This window comes from Protopterus annectens, chromosome 1.part2 (assembly GCF_019279795.1).
Source record: "Protopterus annectens isolate FY-2018-M chromosome 1.part2, PAN1.0, whole genome shotgun sequence".
Lineage (NCBI taxonomy): Eukaryota > Metazoa > Chordata > Ceratodontiformes > Protopteridae > Protopterus > Protopterus annectens.
The window spans coordinates 990,291,942-990,313,738 of NC_056727.1; the positions used below are offsets into that span (position 1 = coordinate 990,291,942).

At 38.6% G+C, this 21,797-nt stretch overlaps 1 protein-coding gene across 1 annotated transcript in view; it reads right to left on the reverse strand.

The window, feature by feature from the left end:
* LOC122792213 (protein argonaute-3) overlaps positions 1–21,797 on the reverse strand; it is a 1,955,650-nt gene that overhangs the window by 1,155,263 nt on the left and 778,590 nt on the right. Inside the window, exons 8-9 of the mRNA XM_044059953.1 lie at positions 10,136–10,283; positions 7,678–7,797 (exon numbers count right to left, since the gene is read on the reverse strand). Coding sequence (XP_043915888.1) covers positions 7,678–7,797; positions 10,136–10,283 — 268 coding nt within the window. The remainder of the gene's footprint in view (positions 1–7,677; positions 7,798–10,135; positions 10,284–21,797) is intronic.

Below are 21,797 nucleotides of genomic sequence, written 5' to 3' on the forward strand. Positions count from 1 at the left end.
GGTAAAGACAGAAGTCTTAGTCAAGACAATCTAGCAGAAGCCTTGGCAGAATCATATCTACATTTTACGGAGTGCGTGCTATTTGAGAAAAAACACCAACCAAAGAAGTACCCCAGTTTTATTTCCAGAGTCGGGTAAGCCTGCACTTACATGTGAAAGTTGGGACATGAGTTCTAACGCAAATTTAGTCATGTGTGTTTGGTAATTTATGGCCCTGAATGCTACAGTGGCAGAAGTGTATAGTTTTTTGCCTAGTCTATCCAGGATCCTGCTATCCTTATCAGATGGTAAGAGGATAGTGGAGGGCAGACATTTTGATGGCTTGTCAGAAGCAAAACAGAAGGGGCTGCAGAAGGACATCTGAAGAGAAATCTGCAATCCTCTGGGAGTTTGTAGAACCAGTCTGGCTTTTTGAGGGCAGGTGTCTGTGAATCTGGTGCCTGCAAAGCTGAGGCAAAAGCATAGAGAAAGGCAGGCAAGACCAGAGGGATAGCTGATGGGCTAGGTGATTCCACCAGTAATAGCTCATAGTATCTTTTTTGTACTTCAGATACTTGGGTGCTATCCCATTTAAAGTGGTCTCTCATTTTAGCTAGGGTCTCTCCAAAGGACAGGTGTTCCACTGGTGAGCCTGTACCATTTTGATTCCACTTCCGGGGAGGCATAATCCAGGGGGGAAGGGAAGGAATCTGTGAAGAGTAAAGCCAGGGATTCATCCCTTGATGATGCCTCTTCCTCAGATGTATCCTCTTTGCTAGTTCTTTTAAGTGGAGAGACAGTACTGGTTGGGGGGGCTGTGAGACCTGGAGGAGGCCTGAGTGACATAAGGACATCGAAAAGACCCTGACTGAATTGCTGCCAATCACTAGCAGGTTCTTTAGGTGGAGACAAATGCTAGTTTTTTTTCTTTCTTTTTCCCATGCAGATCTGTTTTACATAGGGTAGGAAGGCCTGACGTAGGCTTACATTCAATCAGGTCAAAATCAACCTCTTCCCTAACAAGGATCTGTGGAATCCCTTAGGGCCTTCTGTAATCATGAGCCGTGGTTCCCCTCAGACATGCGAAATGGATACCTGCTCAGCCTCTGCAGACATGCCATTGCTTGGATCCAAGGTGGCATGGATGTCAGGCTCAGCCTGCAGATCTGAGTTGTGAACTGGGTGTGTCTTCAGGCTGTCCTCTGCCTCAAGAGAGATGTCGGTATCCAGAGGCGCAGCAGAAGGTTCAGGCCTTTGCTTTTTGGCCTTCCACTTCAAAATTAACTCTGCTTCGGGCCCTAAGGATCCCTCCATGGCGCTTTTTGCTAGCAGCTTTAAGTGCTGATTCTGAAGGTAGACAGCTATGGAGGATAATCTATTTCTTAAAGTCTTTGGGGCAAACACCTGGCAAATAGAACAGTTTCTGTGATCATGGTTTGGACCTAGGCAGAACAGGCAGTGGATGTGGTTATCCTTGTGTGGAATTTGTCTACATTGGCACTTGCCCCTCTTGAATGACATGAACCCTAACCAAACACAGTAGGAAAAGTAAAAAAAATTCTCCAATGGGGCCACTTATCTGAATTCTGAAGAATCGCAAACAACTAAGAGTCAGACCGTACACTGGAATCTGGCATCTGAATCTGGCGGCAGAGAAGTTCAGAGGATGGTACGAGCGTGTGTCACTTTTATGGCCGATGTCCGATCACAGCCTCCATGTGATGTACCACGCACCCTAGAGTAGTGAAGTCTTTTGCATACTGGCCGATGTCGCCTATGCCGGGGAACTCCCCCATGTTTCAATACTGCAACAGAGAAAAGAGAAGGGCATCTATCATTATGATAAGATTTTACACAACCATTCTATCTGGTGCTGTGTCCTAATGCCCTAATTCCTCTGCATCTCGAGGACATTTGGAGTGGGGGGGGGTGAGTACACCAACCCTGCTACCAAAGAACAAAAGCTCAAGCAGTGGCTAGCATGAGAAAGACAAACCTCAGGACATGGCACCAGATTACATGGTAGCCAAAGCCAATGTGGTGTACGGACTGGCCTATTTTGAGCCTGACAAGACTTTTAAACCAAACTCCTTAAATATCCCATTTTGCATCCATAACTGAAGATTTTACCAGACATCAGCCATCAACTTGATTACAGACTACACTAATGGTGGATGGCAAGAGGACCCTCCTCAGGCAGCACCTGCTGGTCTACATCATTCTAGGGGCTTGATAAAGATTTTTTCCTAGTCCTAGGTACCCTTGATCTGTAACTAAATGATGAAAGAAACTGATCCTAGGAAGCTGCCTGGTTACTTACTAGGGGGTCACAGACAACTTCCAAACAGCAGAGACGTAATAACCAATCAAGGGCCCAGGAAGATAGTCTTCAACATAAGAAATGTAGGTTTCCTACATATGCTCAGGTATTTCCTCTAGCCCAAAGAAATTCTAAAATTCCAGTTATCTCCTCATAAAACTTTTTTTTTAATGAAGCCATCTAGTATGCATGCTGCTTTTCTTTAAATGCAATGTTTCTGCCTTAACTACCAAAGGCTACTTGCCTTCAAAAATGGACACAGGCTGAGGACACATCTGGGCTCAAAATCAAACTAAATGAGGATGAGCTCACCACCTGAATGGGGGGGGGGCATATTGTTAACCCTTACAGGCTCATATCTAGGCCTGGCCTTAAAATGCTAATCCCTGTGACAATACCTCAACTTGTACCTTCCTGGCTGTACCCACATAAAAAGATCAACAGCTGCTAACTGTGTGAAGTGGATTAGCAACTTTTCTCACTTTAAACATCAAGCAGAAGGTTACAGCTCCTACCACTTGTGACAGTTATCAACTCTGTGCACATCTCCAATGTAGTAGAGCTAGTGGTGCTGTGTGCAATGGCTGGTAATTTGATGGCCACATGAGACTTTATTAATGGTGCTTAGGCATGTAAATACAGCACTTTAAAGACAACAGCAGGGAATGATAACCAAAAGTATGAGCAGCAAAAAAGAAACTGTGGACTCCTGCTGAAGCTCACTTACATAGTTAGAGAATCACTTGCAGTTGAGACAAAATTGCTACCTGGCTCAAGTATGTTGCTATCAGTTTTGGCTACTGTTGAGGTTATTACCAAAACATGCATTTGTCTTGCTTCCTTCATGTCCCAAAACTGACTGGAGGTTTGGTTACAACGGTGGTGCAGCTGTGCACTGTTCAGCAATGATCCTTTGCTTCGGCAGGATGTTTCACTACTGCAGCCCTCTTTTTTGTATGTTCTGAGGTCCATTTCTTCTGGCATTTTGAATGAAACTGATTGCCTTTTCTACTATTTGAGCTTCCATCCTGTGTCTCACCTTTATCATTTGAATCTGTCAGCTGTTGAGGGTGAGGAGTTGGTATGCATCTCTGAGGGGTTACTGCTAGAACTGATGGTTTGCTATGTTATGTTATGGCTAGTGGAACTGGGTCACACTGCGACCTTTGGTACTGACAACTAACTGCAGAAAACTCTTCTTACTGCAGACTTTCCTCAAGCTGTTCATCTCTTTTCAAGGATTAAAACCTTGTCCAGCTTTCTTTTAAAAGGACTGTGGCATTTTGGGCAAAGAGTGAGGATACAGCCTCTCGAGGTTTAGAAGAGAATGCAACTTCCAAACTTCACAGTTACGGGAGTAGTCATTATCTGAAATATACATATTTTTATTTAGTTATTTATTTTACATTTGTTTACCGGGGAGGTCCGACTGGACAGAGCTGTCCACTTTCAGTAGAAGCCCAGGGTGAAAAACTCCACAACAATTGTTAACATACTGTACATAAGACATTTACATGAGCATTGTGGTTTAGACATACAGTTATAAAATACAGCAGATAACAACATATGATTGCATAAGATATTTACATAAGCATAGTGATTTAGACATACACTTAAAAGTATAGCAGGTAGTAACATATGTTTGTTTTCATACAGTATGTTTAGTAGAGGTAATCTTGAAGATGTAGTTAAGATGAGACAAAAAACGAAAAACTAAAAAATACTAGCCATATAATCTTGAAGATGTAATGAAGATAAGAGAAGAAAGGAAACAACTAAAAATACAAGCTAGTTTGTCAAAGGAGGAGAATATAGACAAGTTCATTATGAGGTTCAACAACATTTTAAGGGAAAGCTTTTCAACTTAGTCTAGGGGAGAGTTAGTGGGTATAGATGGGACAGTGGGAATTAGGCAGGGGGTGAGTTGTTAAGTAAGAAAATATATAGTGCATCTGTGGGAGTTTTAAAAAAGAGGCTGGACAGTGGGGTAGGGGAAAGGTGTTAGAATATGTCAGCCAGGTGCTAGGCAGTTGCATGTCCAGGAGCTGTTTAGGTGGGAAATAAGCTGTTTTTTGAAGATAGTTTTGTTAGACTGTACCATGATTTGTAGTAGCACGGAGTTCCAAGTCTTGGCAATGTTGCTAGAATACAGGGAGTCATCAGAGCTGTAATGGCTTTTGGAGATTGTGATTAGTGCCTTGTTAGTGGATCTAAGTTCTTGGTTATTGGAGTAGAGGGTGATCAGGTCTTGTAAGGCTGGAGTTTTGTCAGGCTGGTACAGTATTTGGTGAACTAGAAGAAGTTGGTTTAGAGCTAAGGTGTTTGGGAGTTCCAGCCAAGGAAGCTGTTTTAGGGCTTGACAGTGGTGGGTGCGGTAGGAGTTTGTGGCGAATTTCACTGTTTTGTTGTAGCATACTGATAGCTTGTTTAAATCGTTCTTGTTTAGACTAATTAGGACAGGAGAAGCATACAGTAAGGTCGAGAGAAGATGGGTACGAGCTAGGGTAACTTTACTGCTGCTGGTTGGGAAGTTTTTACATCAAGCAAAAAAATAAGTAGTAAAATGTAATAGGGAAAACACCAGACACAGGATTCCCAAGCACTTCAAAAGCCACAGCAGTCCATTCAATGTATATTAAAAAAGAACAGTCTTTTATTCACATCAAGAACTCCATAAGATTTAGCGCTTTTGTCTACTGCACCATAGACTTCATCAGAATCAATAAAAAAACATTCTCCACTAATATTTACACCACTTTCAAGCCAATGAGTTAATTAATTAACAGCAACTACTTCATTAGCTTAAACTAACAGTAACAAACTGCCATGTGAGTTCCAGTTCAAAAAACTGCATATGTAAAACACTAAAACAAATAAACAATATGAATAACTGTTGTTATTCATAGGAAATATTAAAAACCTGAAGCAAAGAACATGTACTTATGTATTAAATATGTACTTTTGTGATAAATGCACTATAAAATGTTCAAATGAAAGCTGAAGCTTAACCTATATACAATACATGCACAACAGTGTGACATATTTATGACAATAATACACTCATATACTTATTATATCTACTATTGTCTTAATTCCAGCACAGGTGTAATAGTAATATCATTAATACCAAGGCACAAGTTGCATTTAACAGCAACTGCCATCTCACCTCTCTCTCTTTCAAAATAGCTTTTATACCCCCCCCCCCACAATTCCAAACCTGAAAGCAGAACAAGTAGGATTAGCTGCTATATGTATATATATATATATATATATATATATATATATATATATATGGCACTGTTTTTGTCCTTTCTCCTTATATTATAAAGATGTTCCTATATCCTGTTTTTAAAGGCTCTATAGGTTTTCTCTATATATAATGCAGCACAGGTGTTACACCTAGCTACATATATCACCTCCTTAGTATTACAGTTCCCTTTCTTAAAATATATAGTTGCTTTGTTAACATTCTCAAGAATAATATAGTTGTCTTCTATGATAGCAAAACACTGATTGCACTTGCCACACTTCCTAGTACTTTCATTGGTTCTTCCTTGTGCTTGTAGACCTGTATTATATTCAAATTTATTTTTCAAGTTCGGGGCAGTTTTATACACAAAGTTAGGCTTGTGTCCCAAGATTCTACTAACCTCGGCATCACCTTTTAGGTGAGCCCAGTTTCGTGTAACTATATTTTTTTTACTATTTCTACTGTTGGATTATATTCTAATATTAATGCTCTACTAAAACTATTGTTTCCCTCTGTATTTCTATTACTTGCCAATTCTGCTTCTAACAGTGGTTTATATTTTTTGTCCCATTCTCTCATAACATATTGAGAAACATCATTAACCACAGAAATGGGGTATCTTCTGTCCTTAAACATTCGGCCAGTATTGGCAATCTCACTTCTCAACAGTTTTGTTTTTGCTCCAGGTGTCCCATGCTTTGTCCCTTGGTTTCATAAATTGCCAAGTGCTCTTGGTAAGCCGTAGGGCATAGATGGTTTTAGTGTGAATCTGTCTTGGTGGGGCAAGTCAGATGAGAATGCCTAAGAAGATAGTGTTGAAATACTCAACTGCTTCATCTAAAGGGGGTGTTAAAAGGGGGGATCAGTCAGAGTGTTTAAGGCCTGTATTAAGGTCGCCAGCCCTGAAGTTTTTAGTGTACCTGATGTGTTAGTTCTAGTGAGTTTAGTTTGGTCTCTGATGAAGAAGGTTGGGAGGCGGACGCTTAGAGTGTCGGATAGTGTACTGAAATTATGAGTGGAAGATGGGCGACTGGTGAGAATCCAGTCTAGCATTGATTCTTTTTTTGAGGTTTTGTCTACCCTTTTTATCTTTAAATATATGCATACCGTTGCACTGCTTTTAGCAGTTAAACTTGATGTCATAAACTTTCTGTTTCCTTGTTACTGGAATAAAAATCTTGGGTTTGAGAAATAATACCCAACAAATGATACAGTAAACGGGTCATCAGCACAACCTCTAGAGACAGTTATTTCCTAGCCTCCACATAAAAAGCTTTGCAATTTTTAACTTATTTCTTTACAAATCTTTTTTCACACAAGTGTTCTACAGTGCATTTTGTTTTTTTTCTGAATTAAATGTTTCTGTCTTAGTTACCTGAGGCTATATGGGATCCGGACACATGCTCAACTAGCATTATGTCCGAATCACAAAACATCGAACACACATACACGAAAGTGCTTAACATCGACAAGCGCTGCTGTGTACATGTGCCTGTTTCGTAGATCGGACTATAGCGCAGGTAAGGGAAAATTCCCTTTTTCCCACTGTAGTGCAATCTCAGAGTGACAATAATAAAGTAGGGGGGTGGGGGGTGCAGGGGGGGGCGAAGCCCCCCTGCAGAAATGTTTTGTGATTCGGACATATGCTAGTCGAGCATGTGTCCTAGACCCATATATATATATATATATATATATATATGTGTGTATATATATATATATATATATACACACACACACACACACACACACACACACACACACACACACACACACACACACACACACACACACAAAACTCTAAGTGGTACTTTACTTGGCTCCATTACTGTGGCCAAGTATGAAAGCGGTCAGAATTTCATCTATATTCTTTACATCTTAGTACGTGGTTCCTCCTTATTTACCACGCTGTACTAGTGTGATACTGTTGCAAAAAATATCACCATACTGGGAGGGAGAGTAGATAATATGTTCCTTAAGAAGTCTTTAAGTGCACTTCAGTGAAAGGAAAGAAAACAAAAAATCTGCATTTCTTAAATTCTTAAGTGCAAATGTGTTGTTCCTACTCCACGTCTTTATTTAGGGTAGTCAGGACCACTAAAAACAAAGAATGCATATTTTAGCTTCTCACCAGCCTGCTGATCTCTTCTTGCCTGTCTGGTGCAGACCTTGCAGTTGCTTTTATCATGGTTGATGTTTGATTGTCTGTCAGTTTCTTAATGCACCGCTGGCCTGCTACAATATTACAAACCTAGAAATGAAAAATTCATACATGTTAACAAAATCACACAAAGTGTAAACCATACCAAACTGTTATCTAAAGCATGCAATTTCAATCAGATGACATGTAGGACAAAATGGGTGTACTTTTGAAGATTTCTCTTGACTGAACGCATATTCTCTTTATGTCCGTCAGACCAGTTTTTGCTGAAATTGCTCAAAAAAATGAAAAGATAAGCTACAACTAACCATCATCTGTTGAATTACCCCAAATATCTGATCAGTCCAAGATTCCTGGTAATGTTTCTCAAACTAAAAACATAACGTGCTCCCACCCTCATTTGATAAATAAAGTGCATTAAAAAAAAAAAAAAAAAAACAGATGTTGGGGATAGTAAGACAATGCTTCATATGTATCTTCCTCAAGATTCTCATCTCTCATTAAACTTAAGTTTAGCTTCTTCATGTCACCCCATCATTACCGCTACTGCTGCTGCCACTACTACTACTATTACAGCTACCAGCACTGCCACTTCTACTGCTACTACTACTGCCACTGCTACCACTATCACTACAACCATCACTAATACTACTACTGCTGTTACTACTACTACTACAGCTACTGCTATTTCTAATAGTACAGCTACTACTTCTTACCTGGCAAACAGGCAAGCTCTATGTAATTCTCTTGCCTGCACGAGTTAACTCACCCACATGCACTATTTACACAATAAATGTTACAAATGCTTTCATGCATTACTATGAGAATGTTGACTACGTATGTTTTCTATTCATTCATTCATTTTTGCAAGGGAAAATGCAGAAACATAGAAAATGGGCAAAACTCCAAGCAAAGCTACAAGACTGGAATAAGTTAATGACCTAGTCATTTAAGAAACCCAAGAAAAATAGTAGCATTAATGTGTTCTTTTATCAGCTAGCTTCAATTCTGTTTGACTTCAGTGTAAAACTACTTGCTTACATTCATCTTCTGACAGCAGCTTTAGCAAAGATCTAGCACTGTAACTCAAAACACATAAAAACAACCCCTACCATAGAATCACAGACTCCATGACACACAAAGACATATTCCTGATTAAAATATCAGTAATCAGCAAACCTCTGAACTGCTCAGATTTTTACCTCATGTTTTTGGCCTGTTCCTCATAAAATTTGTAGTTTTCTAACACATTATTGAGCGGTTAAGTTATTAATAACAACAGATATTTGAGTTTCAAACTTCATATCCTTCAAAAATGCATACTAATGCAAAACATATCACTCTACAAATTTTCTAAGTTTGTAAGAGCAATATTTAAAATCTGTCCCTACTTTTGGACCACTGACCCCCCCATTATTTATTATTTTTTTTAAACAAGAAACATCTTTATTAAATTATCATGTATGACATAGGCAATGTTACATTTACATAAATGAAAATATAACATAGTGATACAATCTCAGTTGCAAACGTAATACATTCCAAACTGTGTGACAACTGTAGCTGCAAACATTATACATAACTTTTAACATAGCCAGTCAATGTTAAGTCAGCCATTACATAGCTCATTCAAAACCTGCCTTCTTTTAAACCCCCCCCACTTTATTTTTAGCTTTGTCCAGATTTCGTGTACTAAGAGGTTGAAAGGTATGGCAACCAGATTCAATTGGCAGTACCAGGTTGCTGATGAATCCTGGACAGGGCAGTGTGAATTTGATAATTAGCATTATCTCTACCATAATGGGGGGAGGGATGGAGACAACAGGGGAATCTACCAATGGAAGTACTTATTGAAAGGTTAGCAGTTGATCCCTCAAAATAAGAGTGTGCAATAATATACAGTACTGTGCAGGCAGTGCATGCTTATGAAGAAGAATATATGTTATAAGATATAAAGACCAGCTTTTACAATAGGTAGTTATACATACACAGAAAATTCCTTGGAATCGGAGTACAAAGGACAACTGACTAACTTTCCACTACCTGGAATAAGATGACGTTACCAATACGGTGTGCCTACCACTGGAAAGTGTACTCCCAAAGAGGTGATGAGGGATTCCACTGTAGAACAAAACAGGAAGAAAAATGTCAAATGCGATGAAAGGGGCTTAAATGGTCAGGATGATGAGGGTTAAAAAAAAAAAAAAAGAGTACTCCTAAAGACATTACTTTCTGCTCCCTTCCCTTGTCTAAAAGATCTATATGACAGAAGAAATGCAAACAAACAACAATGCAAACGTCATAAAACTTTCCCTTTTCAGGAAAATGTTCAAGTTATATGACTCACAACAAATTACTGCAAGACATGCAAAAGGTGACCTGAACATTGCAAGCACAAATATTTCAAGAAATTAATTTAACTACTTACTTCTAGGGGCAAGTAGGTATGTTTCTGCTCTTGTCCCACCTGAAGACAGGGCAGATGAGGGTATTTCAGCTGAAGATTATACTTCTCTCTGAAATATTGTGCTACAGTCCGCTCCACAGTCTGTCCATTTTCTAATTGTAAAGGAAATCTGGAAAAAATATTTAAATCATGCATCTGAATTCTGAAGGTCACAGCAATACAAATGATATACAAGTGAAATTACATTAATATCATTTTTCATGCAACAAGTCCTTCAAAGTACTATGATATCATAGGACTGCCTGTCATATGTTTTTCATGACTTGTAGTCCCAATTGTCCTGCCAGACCTGCAAGCAAGAGGACAAACTAGATAGTCTATCTGGTGAGTGCATTAAACTTTGCAACAAAGATAAGCAAATAATCGCTGTAGTTGCTGCTAATTAGGTTCCCTTTATGGATGTCTGCAAACATGCTACTTGAAAAACTGTGTTCATTTTTATATGCCACTGTGTGTCAGACAAGCACACTAGATTAGACAAGTGTGGCACAGTGGCTCTCAGAAGCAATTTTGCAGTGAACAAAATAGTCTATACCTAAAAAAACTGTATTATACGATTCCAACTCCAACATTTCTCTGAAGACAAGAGTGACAGAATGTAAAGCTATTACTCTGACAATAACGCTTTCTAAACCATATACACTGCAAAATATGCACTGTATTACTCTGTCTCTACAGCAAAACATCTTGTTTGATTTGACGGAACATGTGTAGTAAGAAAGATAACATGACACACAATACTGCAAAGTTAACATACAACAATCACCACATAGCAAATTTATCCAAATGCCTTGTACATTTTAATGTTTTGTTTGTCTTTTGTGATATATCTAGTATCTCATACCTCTGGACATTATTTTAATAATGTCGAAGACCACCAAGACTCATTACATAATGACAATAAAAGGTTGTTTAATTTTTTTTTCCAACTTATTGCTTGACTTTGTAGACGGTTATGATGTTTTTTTTTAGTCTGTACATACTTTTGCCTTGCTCTTCCTTGCTAGGTGAGAGTTTGTGGATTATTTTCCTGATTGAATGGGAATGGTTTTGTCCCACAGGGTGTTTGAAATCGTAGTGACTATGTTACATAGGCAGACAATGTAGGCCAGTTTTACTTTCATGGTTTATTTTTCTATACTTGGATGCTACACTTTTATTACGATTTTGTCTACAGACTGTGAATTTAGGTACTACACGTTGTGAGGAGTTCATAACTCATTCTAAAAGTGGAAGTGGCAACTTTCAATTCCTGGTTTGGGAGCTTACTGGCTGAACAGATTTTTGAGTCAGTTCAGTATTTGGAAGAAATGGCAATTGCCAGAAGAAGTAGTAAGATATGGTTAAGATGGCTCCTGTATTTAACATGTTAATCTGACCCATTTTTATTCTGAGGAAGTATTTTAATATACCTGCTTTTGTCTATGTTGTTTCTAGCTCAGGTATTAGTGTACATGTTTAAGACATAGGGGCCCTGCTTCACTTGTAATGTTTTTATATGAATTTTTTAAGCCTGCGGTATTTCAGTTTCGTTTTGGTGGGCTAGTTTTTCTATGTGAGTTGGAGTGCTTTGCAGATTCTTTCAATATTACTTCCTTTTTGTTTTGGGTCTATTTCTGCCATTTTTTTATTTGGGGTCACTTCTTTCCTACTTGCCTGGATCTCTTTTAGGTCTCTCTTATTTTTCAGAGATCTACCAGTCGAATGAACGACTACTGTGACAGGTTAAGCAACTAAACGCTGTTTTATATAATTAAATGCATTTTCAATACTTTAATGTAGGAGATTTAAGACATACCTTAGGTGTGTGTTAACCATTTAGAAGAGTACATACTGCTGAGCCCAACAAGGTTTCTGTGTGTGCCTTTTTGAGTTTTTAAAGTGCACTTTTAATGTTCTCAGTCTAATGCAAAACAATATAATGTGATTTTAGAACACTGTTGTTTCAGTTTATATTTGGTTTAGTAGGCAGGTGGTTAATGATGCTCACTGTGATGATAATATCAGTGCATGGAGTGTACATAAATGTTTTGTCTTGTACTTTAGGTAGGATAGTTGTTCGATTACTTCTGAGGGAAGGAGACTACACATTCACTGTGTGTGTTTGTGTGTACATGTATATGTTCATATATTGGACTTATACTACATCAGCAAATTTTTGGAAACTCAAAATTCATATGATCAAGTTTCCAAACACTCAAAATTAAAAAAAACAAACAAAAAAAAACAAAAAACACACAAATCTACATTTTTGCAGGGGAAGCCCCCATACACCACCAGCACCCACAGCAAAATCTACATACCAACACAGAGGTTGCACTACAGTGGGGAAAAAGGGTAAATTCCCCGATCCTCACTGTACTGTGATCTAAAAATAAGGATGCCAACTGGGAATTTACCCTTTTCTCCACTGTAGTGCAATCTTGGAGTTGGTATATATAATTTGCAATGGATGTGCGAGGTGCAGCCCACCACATGGGGGGTTCAGGGAGCAAAAATATAGATTTTTTTTTTTCATTTCAGGTTTTTTGGAAACTCAATCATATGGTCTCAACCATATGAATTACAATTTTCTGAAAACTCAAAGATATAATACAAATCTATATATATATTACATGCTTATATATGATATATACAGAAATTCATACATTCATAAAAAGTGACTATATGTCTGTGTGCACACATGTATGTAAATGGATGTACATGTATATACATATACAGACAGAATATAGACACAAATGAGTCTGTATATAGCAGAGTGCCGTGTGTGTGTGGTTGTGTATATTTATATATATATATATATATAAATATATATATATATATATATATATACACATACACACACATACATACATGCATGCATGCATATATATATATATATATATATATATATATATATATGTGTGTGTGTGTGTGTGTGTATGGATGTATATGTAAATGTATATATATATATATATATATATATATATATATATATATATATATATATATATATATATATATATATATATATACTGCGGTGGTGGTGTTGCGGTAGCGTTGTCACCTCATAACAAGACGTTGTCCCATTCGATTCTCAGCCAGAGCGTCTTCTGTGTGGAGGCATATGTGAATGGGGTGTGCCTTCGTTAAAGGTTGTACGTCAGGGCTGGTAACCCGGTATGTAAAAATCCACTTCCTCTACCAATCATTAGCGGACCGGAGTTCCGCTGTGGCGACCCCTAACCTGGAAAAGCCGAAAGACACAACAACATATATACATACACACACACACACACACATATACTTTTTTTTTTTGGGGGGGGGGGACTTCCTAAATTCACATACAGTTGCTTAATCATAATTGCACCTTTACCTGTAGCAGCAGACTGCTGTTTTGATTTCTGTTAACCATTAGTCTCATCCCCTCTCCCATCACAGTATTTCATAGAGTACAGTCTGACTGCTGTTTCATTATATACTATATTAATGTAATAAAAAAGTAGAACCTGACACCTATATTGTTATTAGACATTATACCTACAACACTGATCAACAGCCAGATAAAGAATAACTTTGTATGCACTTAGATAAGGAGTTAACAGCACCAATCACAATAAAGATGCAAACTGTGAATGTACCACTGCTCCGATCACTGTCACTGAATGTGATCTGTTTTAAGTACCTAGCTCTTCTGTACTAGGTGAGAGTTTGTGGATGTTTTCCTGATTGAATGGGAATGATTTTGTCAAATATCTAACGTTACAAGTAGCAGACTCATTTAGTAACAATACCAACAGTTCTCAAGGATACCAGTATGCTATTAGGCCAATTAAGCTTGGCTAAAAATAAGTTCAAAAAACACTCTAGTGTTCTACTTGTAACGTTAGATATTTGTAACCTATTTACTTTCATTCCAAATGGATATGGCATAGCGTCCATAAGGAATTTTCTTAGAAGAGATGCTTTGAGCTTAGATACAGACCTTGTTTGTCTCCTACTTGAGATGGTATTGGAAAATAACATATTCTATTATGGAAAGCATTATTATTGGCAACGCTGAGGAGTAGCAATTGGAGCACCATGTGCTAACAGCTACTCTAACCTTGTGCTAGCAGAGTGGAAAAGAAAAAGTTCTTAAAGAGAACAATCCATGGTTTGAGAATATAGTCCACCATGCACGTTTTGTGGACGATATTTTCCTTGTTAAGAACTACAATCCTTTGTAACTTACCTAAATAAAATTACTACATTCCTCAAATTCACTTTTCAATTTTCAGATAGCTGCATAAACTTCCTAGATGTGACTATATTTTTTGATGAAGAAAAAGAGATTGGTACTAAGATATATAGGAAAGATTTGTGGAAGAATCATTATTTACACAAAAGCAGTATGCACCCCAAACATATCTCAAGAAATATTATGGAAAATGAAATCACTCGAATCTCAAGACTTTGTACATCCAACTCTGATTATGAAAGGGAAGCACTGCAGTTGCAGAATAACCTGAAGGAAAGAGGCTATACCAATGCAGATGTAACTATGAAAACAGATAAACTAACACACTTAAGGAGGAATAAGGGAGTTCCATATCTGCATAGAAACAATACTTACAGAACTGATAAAGAAAATTAAAACTGGAGCTATGACAAAGTGAGTTTTACTTTAACATACACCAATGACAGCCAGCAAGTGTGCGATGTTATTAAGAAGTATTGGCCAGTCTTAATACAAGGTGATAAAATACATGAAATTGTGGGTGAAACACCCAGATTTACATTTAAAAATAAAAAGAATCTGTAACGCCTACTATGTTTGAAAGATGGTGTAATGGCCATTAAAAATAGAATGAGAAAAGGAACCTTTCGATGTGGAAGATGCCTGGCATGTCATAGTATTGATACCAGTAACCTATTGAAACATCCCGTCACTGGAAATGAGTATAGATTCTCCTGCCAAGCTGACTGTCAAACCCAACGTGGTAGATTTGGCTACTTGTTCTGTCTGTTCTGCCTACTATGTGGGCAAAACTGACCAGATGTTCAACAATAGGGTTTTGAGTCATTTACGTGACATCCAAAATAAAGACACAAAAAGCTGTCTTGCTAGTCACATTATACAATTTCCTTCCCATCGTTTTTGTTTTAAAGTTATAGAGAACACATTTCTGGGCATGAAGCAAGGAGAAATTACTAATGATACAGAACATAATGAGGTGAAATGGATTGTCAATTAAGAGTGGATAGACATCCAGGCTTAAATGCGGTTGTTCCGCTACAACCCATTTTAAAGAACAGAAGGCGTACCATTGGACATTGAGAAGGTGTGTTCACTTCCAAATATTCTGATTGGCTGATAACTGTTAGGGCACTAAAAAGGCGTTGGCCTGGAAGTAACTTTATGATTGGATGAAGCAATTTTTATCATTTATTTATCATCATTGGACATTGAGTAGATGTGCCCATTTCTATACATCTTGATTGGTTGTTAACTGATAGGACACAAAAAAGGTGTTGGCCTTTAAGTGATTTTATGATTGGATGGATGTATTTTTAAACTAAGTCTTCCCCATTCCACTATACGATCTGATGAAGGATAACTCCAAAAGCACTTATCGTACTAAACTGAGGGGATTTTATCTCATTTTATTTGTTTTGTGTCTCATTAAAAGATTAATCGTCCATGGTGGTGTTTTTTGGCATTTTTACTCATTGTTCTTCATTATCCAAGCACACCTTTGGCAGCTCTGAGATATATTATTCGCTCTGTCTGTTCCTGTACTATTAGTTTTCCCTTTTTGTCGATTTATTCTTCCTTAAGGAAAGTGTGCACTACCCTTATGGCTGGAAAACTACATTTCCTAAGTACAAGGTTACACTGTCTATAAATGCATGTCCTTAGCTTCAGATGCCAGCCCGAATGGTCTGCCTTAGTAGACGCAATAGTCTTTTATACATTTTTAAAGCCCTAATATTTTCCTTGACTAGGGGACTTTGAATATAATGTACAGTTACAATAAGCATTTTCCTTTTATTATAGATTTGATGTTGGAAGACCACCAGGGTGGTTTTCTTTTACATTTCCTTAGTCTTATCTTAATTGTACTATTTTGAGTAATTCCTTCCCTTTATTATAAATCTGATGTTGGAAGACCACCAGGGTAGTTTTCTTTTACACTTCCATAGTCTTATCTTAATTGTACTATTTTGAGTAATTCCTTCCCACATCTCTTTAGCTGCTTACTCAACATCTCATTTCAACCACATTTCCAAGTACTGCATCTTGTCATGACCCCTCAAAAAGGGGAAGCTCTGTATTAAGTAATGCTTTGTGGCAAAATTGATTACTATAACCTTTGTTTTTGTTTCACTTACTTTACCCTTTTGCACTATTAAAATATTTCAGTTTATCAAGTATGACTTTATATCATGCTTTAGACTGGTAAGAGACAACATTATGTCATCAGCAAAAAGGGCTATTTTCTCATTAGCATCGTTTAATTTCTAGCCAATTATGCTTGACTGTTTTATGTCCCTGGCTAAAGAGCCTAAATATAAAGAAGACAGTAATAGTGAAAGTGGACATCCCTGCCCAGTTCCTCTTATAAGACTAAACACTTTAGACATCTTACCACCAGACTTTAGCTTCAGCTTCTCTGTAAACATTAAATATTAAGTAATGATGCTTGTACAAACTCAAATGCCTCAGAAGATCTCTTTATAAATTCCCAATTCACTCTGTCATTTTTTCAGCATCCAAACATACTAATGGCAACATTAATATTAATATTATTATCATTATTCTCATCATTATTATTATTCTCATGCATAGTTGTGAATAATAAAGGTTCTGTTAACATTTCAAAATGTTTGCCAACTTTTTATAAACAACCACCACTCCAGGTCTGTTATTCTTTGCAATAGCTTGCCATTCCTTTTGCCAAAATTGCAATAAACACTTTGTAGTCCTGACTCAGAATTGAAAAGGGTCTGCATGACCCTGGATCAAAAGGATCTTTCCCCTCTTTTGTATAACTACAACTGCTGCTTTTTTTCAAGTAGATGGCACATCCCAACCAGAAAAAAAAAATTATTAAAAAATACTAGCCAGGCTTTTCATCATCTCCTGATCCTTAACCTTCTTCCATAGTTCTACTGCGATTCCATCACTACCATTCTCCTTGTATTCTCTTCTTGTTGCTTCTTTAATTTCAATTTCATTTATTTTTGATGTTACTACCGATAATCTAGTGTAATAGTTTCGGGTCTGCCTAGTAAAAGGCAATGTGTGAAGAGTATAGGTAAGGAATGCAATTTCAAAACCCACCTGGAAACAGTAACCTTGAAGATTCAGTGACATAGATTATTAGCTGCAAATCTTTTCTAAAATATTTGGTCATATAAAGGTAAAACCACAGTTGTCTATGAACATTCAGGGTATGCAGAATATATTCTCCTTTGTTGGTATGTTTCTAGAAAAATATGTATAAATGAATGGGCTGCACCATTGTCATTATGGGCAGAAAGGATGGATTTGTATGGAGAGATACTCTGTTTTTGTGGAAGACAAATACAATACTATGGAAGAAAGCTCCTGAAGCTCAAACACCCTTCCTGCTGAATTTATACCCATCAGAAACAAAGTATTATGTGAAAGAAATTTCAACTTAGCTGTATATGCTGGATCAAAAGGAGGTTTTGTCAAGGCCTCTAGTACAAAATGTAGGTCTCAAGGAGGAAGTGGTTCTCTGACTTGGGGCCTGAGGAGGAAAGTTTACACAGTTTGTGTTAGAGCTTCTTCAGACTTTGAAAAATATTCTGCAAAGACATGCAAGTCATCTAAATAAAGAACATGTAAATACCTTGCAGTCTGCAGTAGGCTACATATAACAGGAGTTAAGATACTATGTGAAATAGACAGACTAAAGAGTAATGCAGAAAACAGACAGTGTGATCCAGACACAGAAAACCTTAAGAAATGTCTGAAAACTACATCTACAGGAATGTGATTATAAATATTTTTTTAAATCTAATATCACCATAAACTCAAATGGGGAAAGAGAGGTAACACTTTGTGAAAAGATACCACTTTCACTTGGGTTTGAAGATAGGTGAAGACTGCCAGTCTAGCCAGATAGAATTTTGTAGATAATTCTGTCATGTGTAAATATTAATGTAAGCCACAGGCTTGTTCTCTTTAATGTGAAAAGACTGCATTGGATATTGAACTGCAAAAACTGTAACAACAGTGCACTCTGCTGTAACAAAGCTGATAAGTCAATTCTTTGATGTCAAAATTCAGAGCTGATATGTCTAGAGGGAGGCATCGGCTAGAATTTGCATGTATAAATGTCCCTTATTGCTCTGGTTTCTGACCAGGTGTAAAGAATGTAAATGTAGTTTTTTGTTAGCCTGGGTACACAAGAGAAGTGTGAAGAATGATGTCTTGTGAAGCAGCTCTGTGTTATCAATTTAATGAGAGAGAATCAGACAGCTCAGAGCATTTTGTATTGAGAACATCCAACATTACCAGCACTGTCTTGTTCTAGATGTACGTTATTTAGAACTGTGTTTTCTCCTAGAAATAGCTAGGAATCAGAAAGATTAGACTAAATGTTTTTCGGTGTTGATGTTAGACCTTTTCTAAGATATTAGTTTAAGTATTTCTCTGTGATCTCTGCACTCTTGAGTAGCACTGTGTAGTAAGAAGTATTGTCTTGTGTTTTTATTATTTATTATTACATATTTTTAAACCTTTCAACTGTGGCTGTTTTGTGTAGAGATAATTTAAGCTCAAAGAGTACAATGCATGTATATTGTGATGCTGTACCAAGTCACTCCAAATAAGTCTCGACTGTTAGGTCACACCACTTGGATAATAATATTGCACAGTAATAATTGGACACCCTTTTAAGGGCCTTTGAGTAGCTGATAAATATTAGCTGGGTGGTGGCAGTGATTTCTACCATACAGTCTAGGTAAAAGGGGAACAGCTGGAGAACCTGTGCCAGCCTTCCCCAGGAGTGTCTGTGTGGTTGTATAAACTATTATCACAAAGTGTGTGTGTCAGCTACTTGGGCAGGGACATGAACCACTGCTTGGACAGACAGGGTGCTGGATGTTTTAGCTTGCCCACTAGGCTAAGATCTGGACCTTATAGCTGTGCCAGTGGGGAGTCTTACTGGGGACTTGGAGAGAAAGGGCGAAACCAGCCCCAGACTGACTGTGATCTCTGTGTGCTCTTAGGGGGAAATTGTACTTTACTGTGTGAGTATTTATTATCCTTTCCCTATATGGATGTCCCTCACTGGTGTTAGTGGTGAAGACTGAGGTTCCTTGATTGCTGGGCCAGTGCACAGATGTCACATATTAATTGTTTGGCAGTGGTGGGATATCCACACCACATATTAATTGGTTGGCAAATACTAATTGGCTTATAGTGGTGTGGGTAGAGTGAATTTCTGTAGCTTGTGTACAGTGATCACTGAAGGTGTTTGTACTCTAAATCACCCATGCACTGAATACTCAAGAGTTCAGATCACAATTGTTTCATTTCTTTTGTTAGCTTAGTTAGTCAGGGAGAGCAGGCAGTATGTCAGTAGAGGAGTATGGAAATCTGACAGCTGGCTGAAATGTGCCAGGCTAGGGGACTGGTACATGGAAACCTGACTAAGGCAGACATGATTGCAGCTTTGGTCACAGCTGCATCAGAAAACAGCAACCAGGACGACGATCAGACTGGCAGTGGAGATGTACCACCCTCAGAGGATGGACAGCTCAACCTTTCTGCAGAGGACTTAAAAAATCCATCTGGAACTAAAGAGACTTAAGTTGGAGGCCAGGTGTTTGGAAATAGAAGCAGCTGAGAGACTGAGATGTCTACAAGCTGAGGAGAATGAGAAACTGCTATGCCTGGAAGCTGAGGAAAAGGAGAGGTACAGGCAGCACGAGAGGGAGATGCTGTCTCTCGCCAGAGTCATGGAAGTAATGGAGAAGGGAGTAACTGGACCCCAGAAGCACAAACGGTCAGTAAATTTCTTCTGCAGTTTAAAGATGGGGATAATTTTGATAGTTTCAGTCATATGTTTGAGAGGGTATGTAAACAGTATGATGCCGACCAAAGGCTCTGGGTATGGTTCCTGACCCCCCTTACTCCATGGTAAAGCTGTAACTGTGTTGTCTAAAATGTCTGATGTTGACTGTTTTAATTACACTGTTATTAAGCATTGCTTGTTAGAATGTTTTAAGTTAACACCTGAAACTTATAGGAAAAAGTTTTGTGAGCATCGACACAAGGCAGATGAAAGTTTGTGTGAATATGTTGCTGAACTGAGCACTTATTTTAATAGGTGGGTGAGTAAGATGTCAGGTAACCACTTTTGAAGGCTGGCAGACCTTTTGGTGGGGGAACAAGTCCTTAGCACTTTGCCTGAGGACATGAGGATCTGATTAGCTGATGGACAATGCATTACTTCAGATGAGTTGGTGAAGGAAGACCTATACCTAGCAAGCAGGGCATCCCAGCACAGGAATGGGGCTACCAGTACTGCTCATGGGTCTAAAGGAACCCATGGTGGGCAGCCCAGACTGCCCCAACAGAATCTGCCAGTAGCAGGGGAAGCCACTAGTCCAGGTACACGTCCAGAACCTACTATTAAATGTTCTGAATGCAACCAGTGGGGCCATGTGGCATACAGATGCCCACTGAGGCAAGGGCCAGTAAAAGTAGTAAAGACAAAACGCCAATAGTAGGCTGTCTTAACAACACAGGGGTACTGAACTGCCATCCTGCAGATGTCCTAATAGAGAAGGATTTGGATGAGGCAGCACCATGTGCTTATGGAGTTACATACAGTAAGGCTAGGAGACAAGCATGTGGGTCTGGTAGCCTGGGAGAGACCCAGACAGACTGCATACTTGCAGCCAGGACTGGTGAGGTGGTTACTTCAGGAAGGGAGCTACTCTAACAGTGAGACTGAAGGTGAGCCACAGTTGCTTGTGGGTACTGTAGTACCCAGGCTGACAGTGAGGCACCACTGTCAGAGGATGCCAGACTTCCTGTGGAAGGGTACCTGGGAAGGGTTACAAAGAGAGAGTTGAGGTAGGCTCAGCTCTCAAACCCTACATTGCAAGGCCTGGGGCAGGTAGCTAGTGAGGCACCTGAATCTCAAGGGAAGGGGGAATCTGTATACTTGGACAAAGGGTTACTGTATAAAGAGTGGACCACTGAGGGAGGGCTAGAAGGTGAGAGTGTAAAGCAATTGGTAGTGCCTAGAGCCTACCATCTGGCGCTTCTAACCATAGCTCATGATATTCCCTTTGCAGGTCATATGGGCATAAAACGTACAAAGAGACGTATTACGCAGAACTTATATTGGCCTGGAATTTCCAGAGATGTAACAGGGTACTGCAGGACCTGTGAGCAGTGCCAAAAGGTAGGCAAGGCAGGAGACAAGGTGAGAGCTCCTTTGATGCCTCTGCCTGTGATTGAGGAGCCATTTCAGAGGGTAGTTATGGACATACAACATTGTATTCCACACATCAACCTGACGTCCGGCCTGCATACAAAAGCTTATAGTTACTGCCAGTATGAGAGATGTCGCGCGTAGGTACCTACAACATCAGCCATAAAAGGAACATCCGC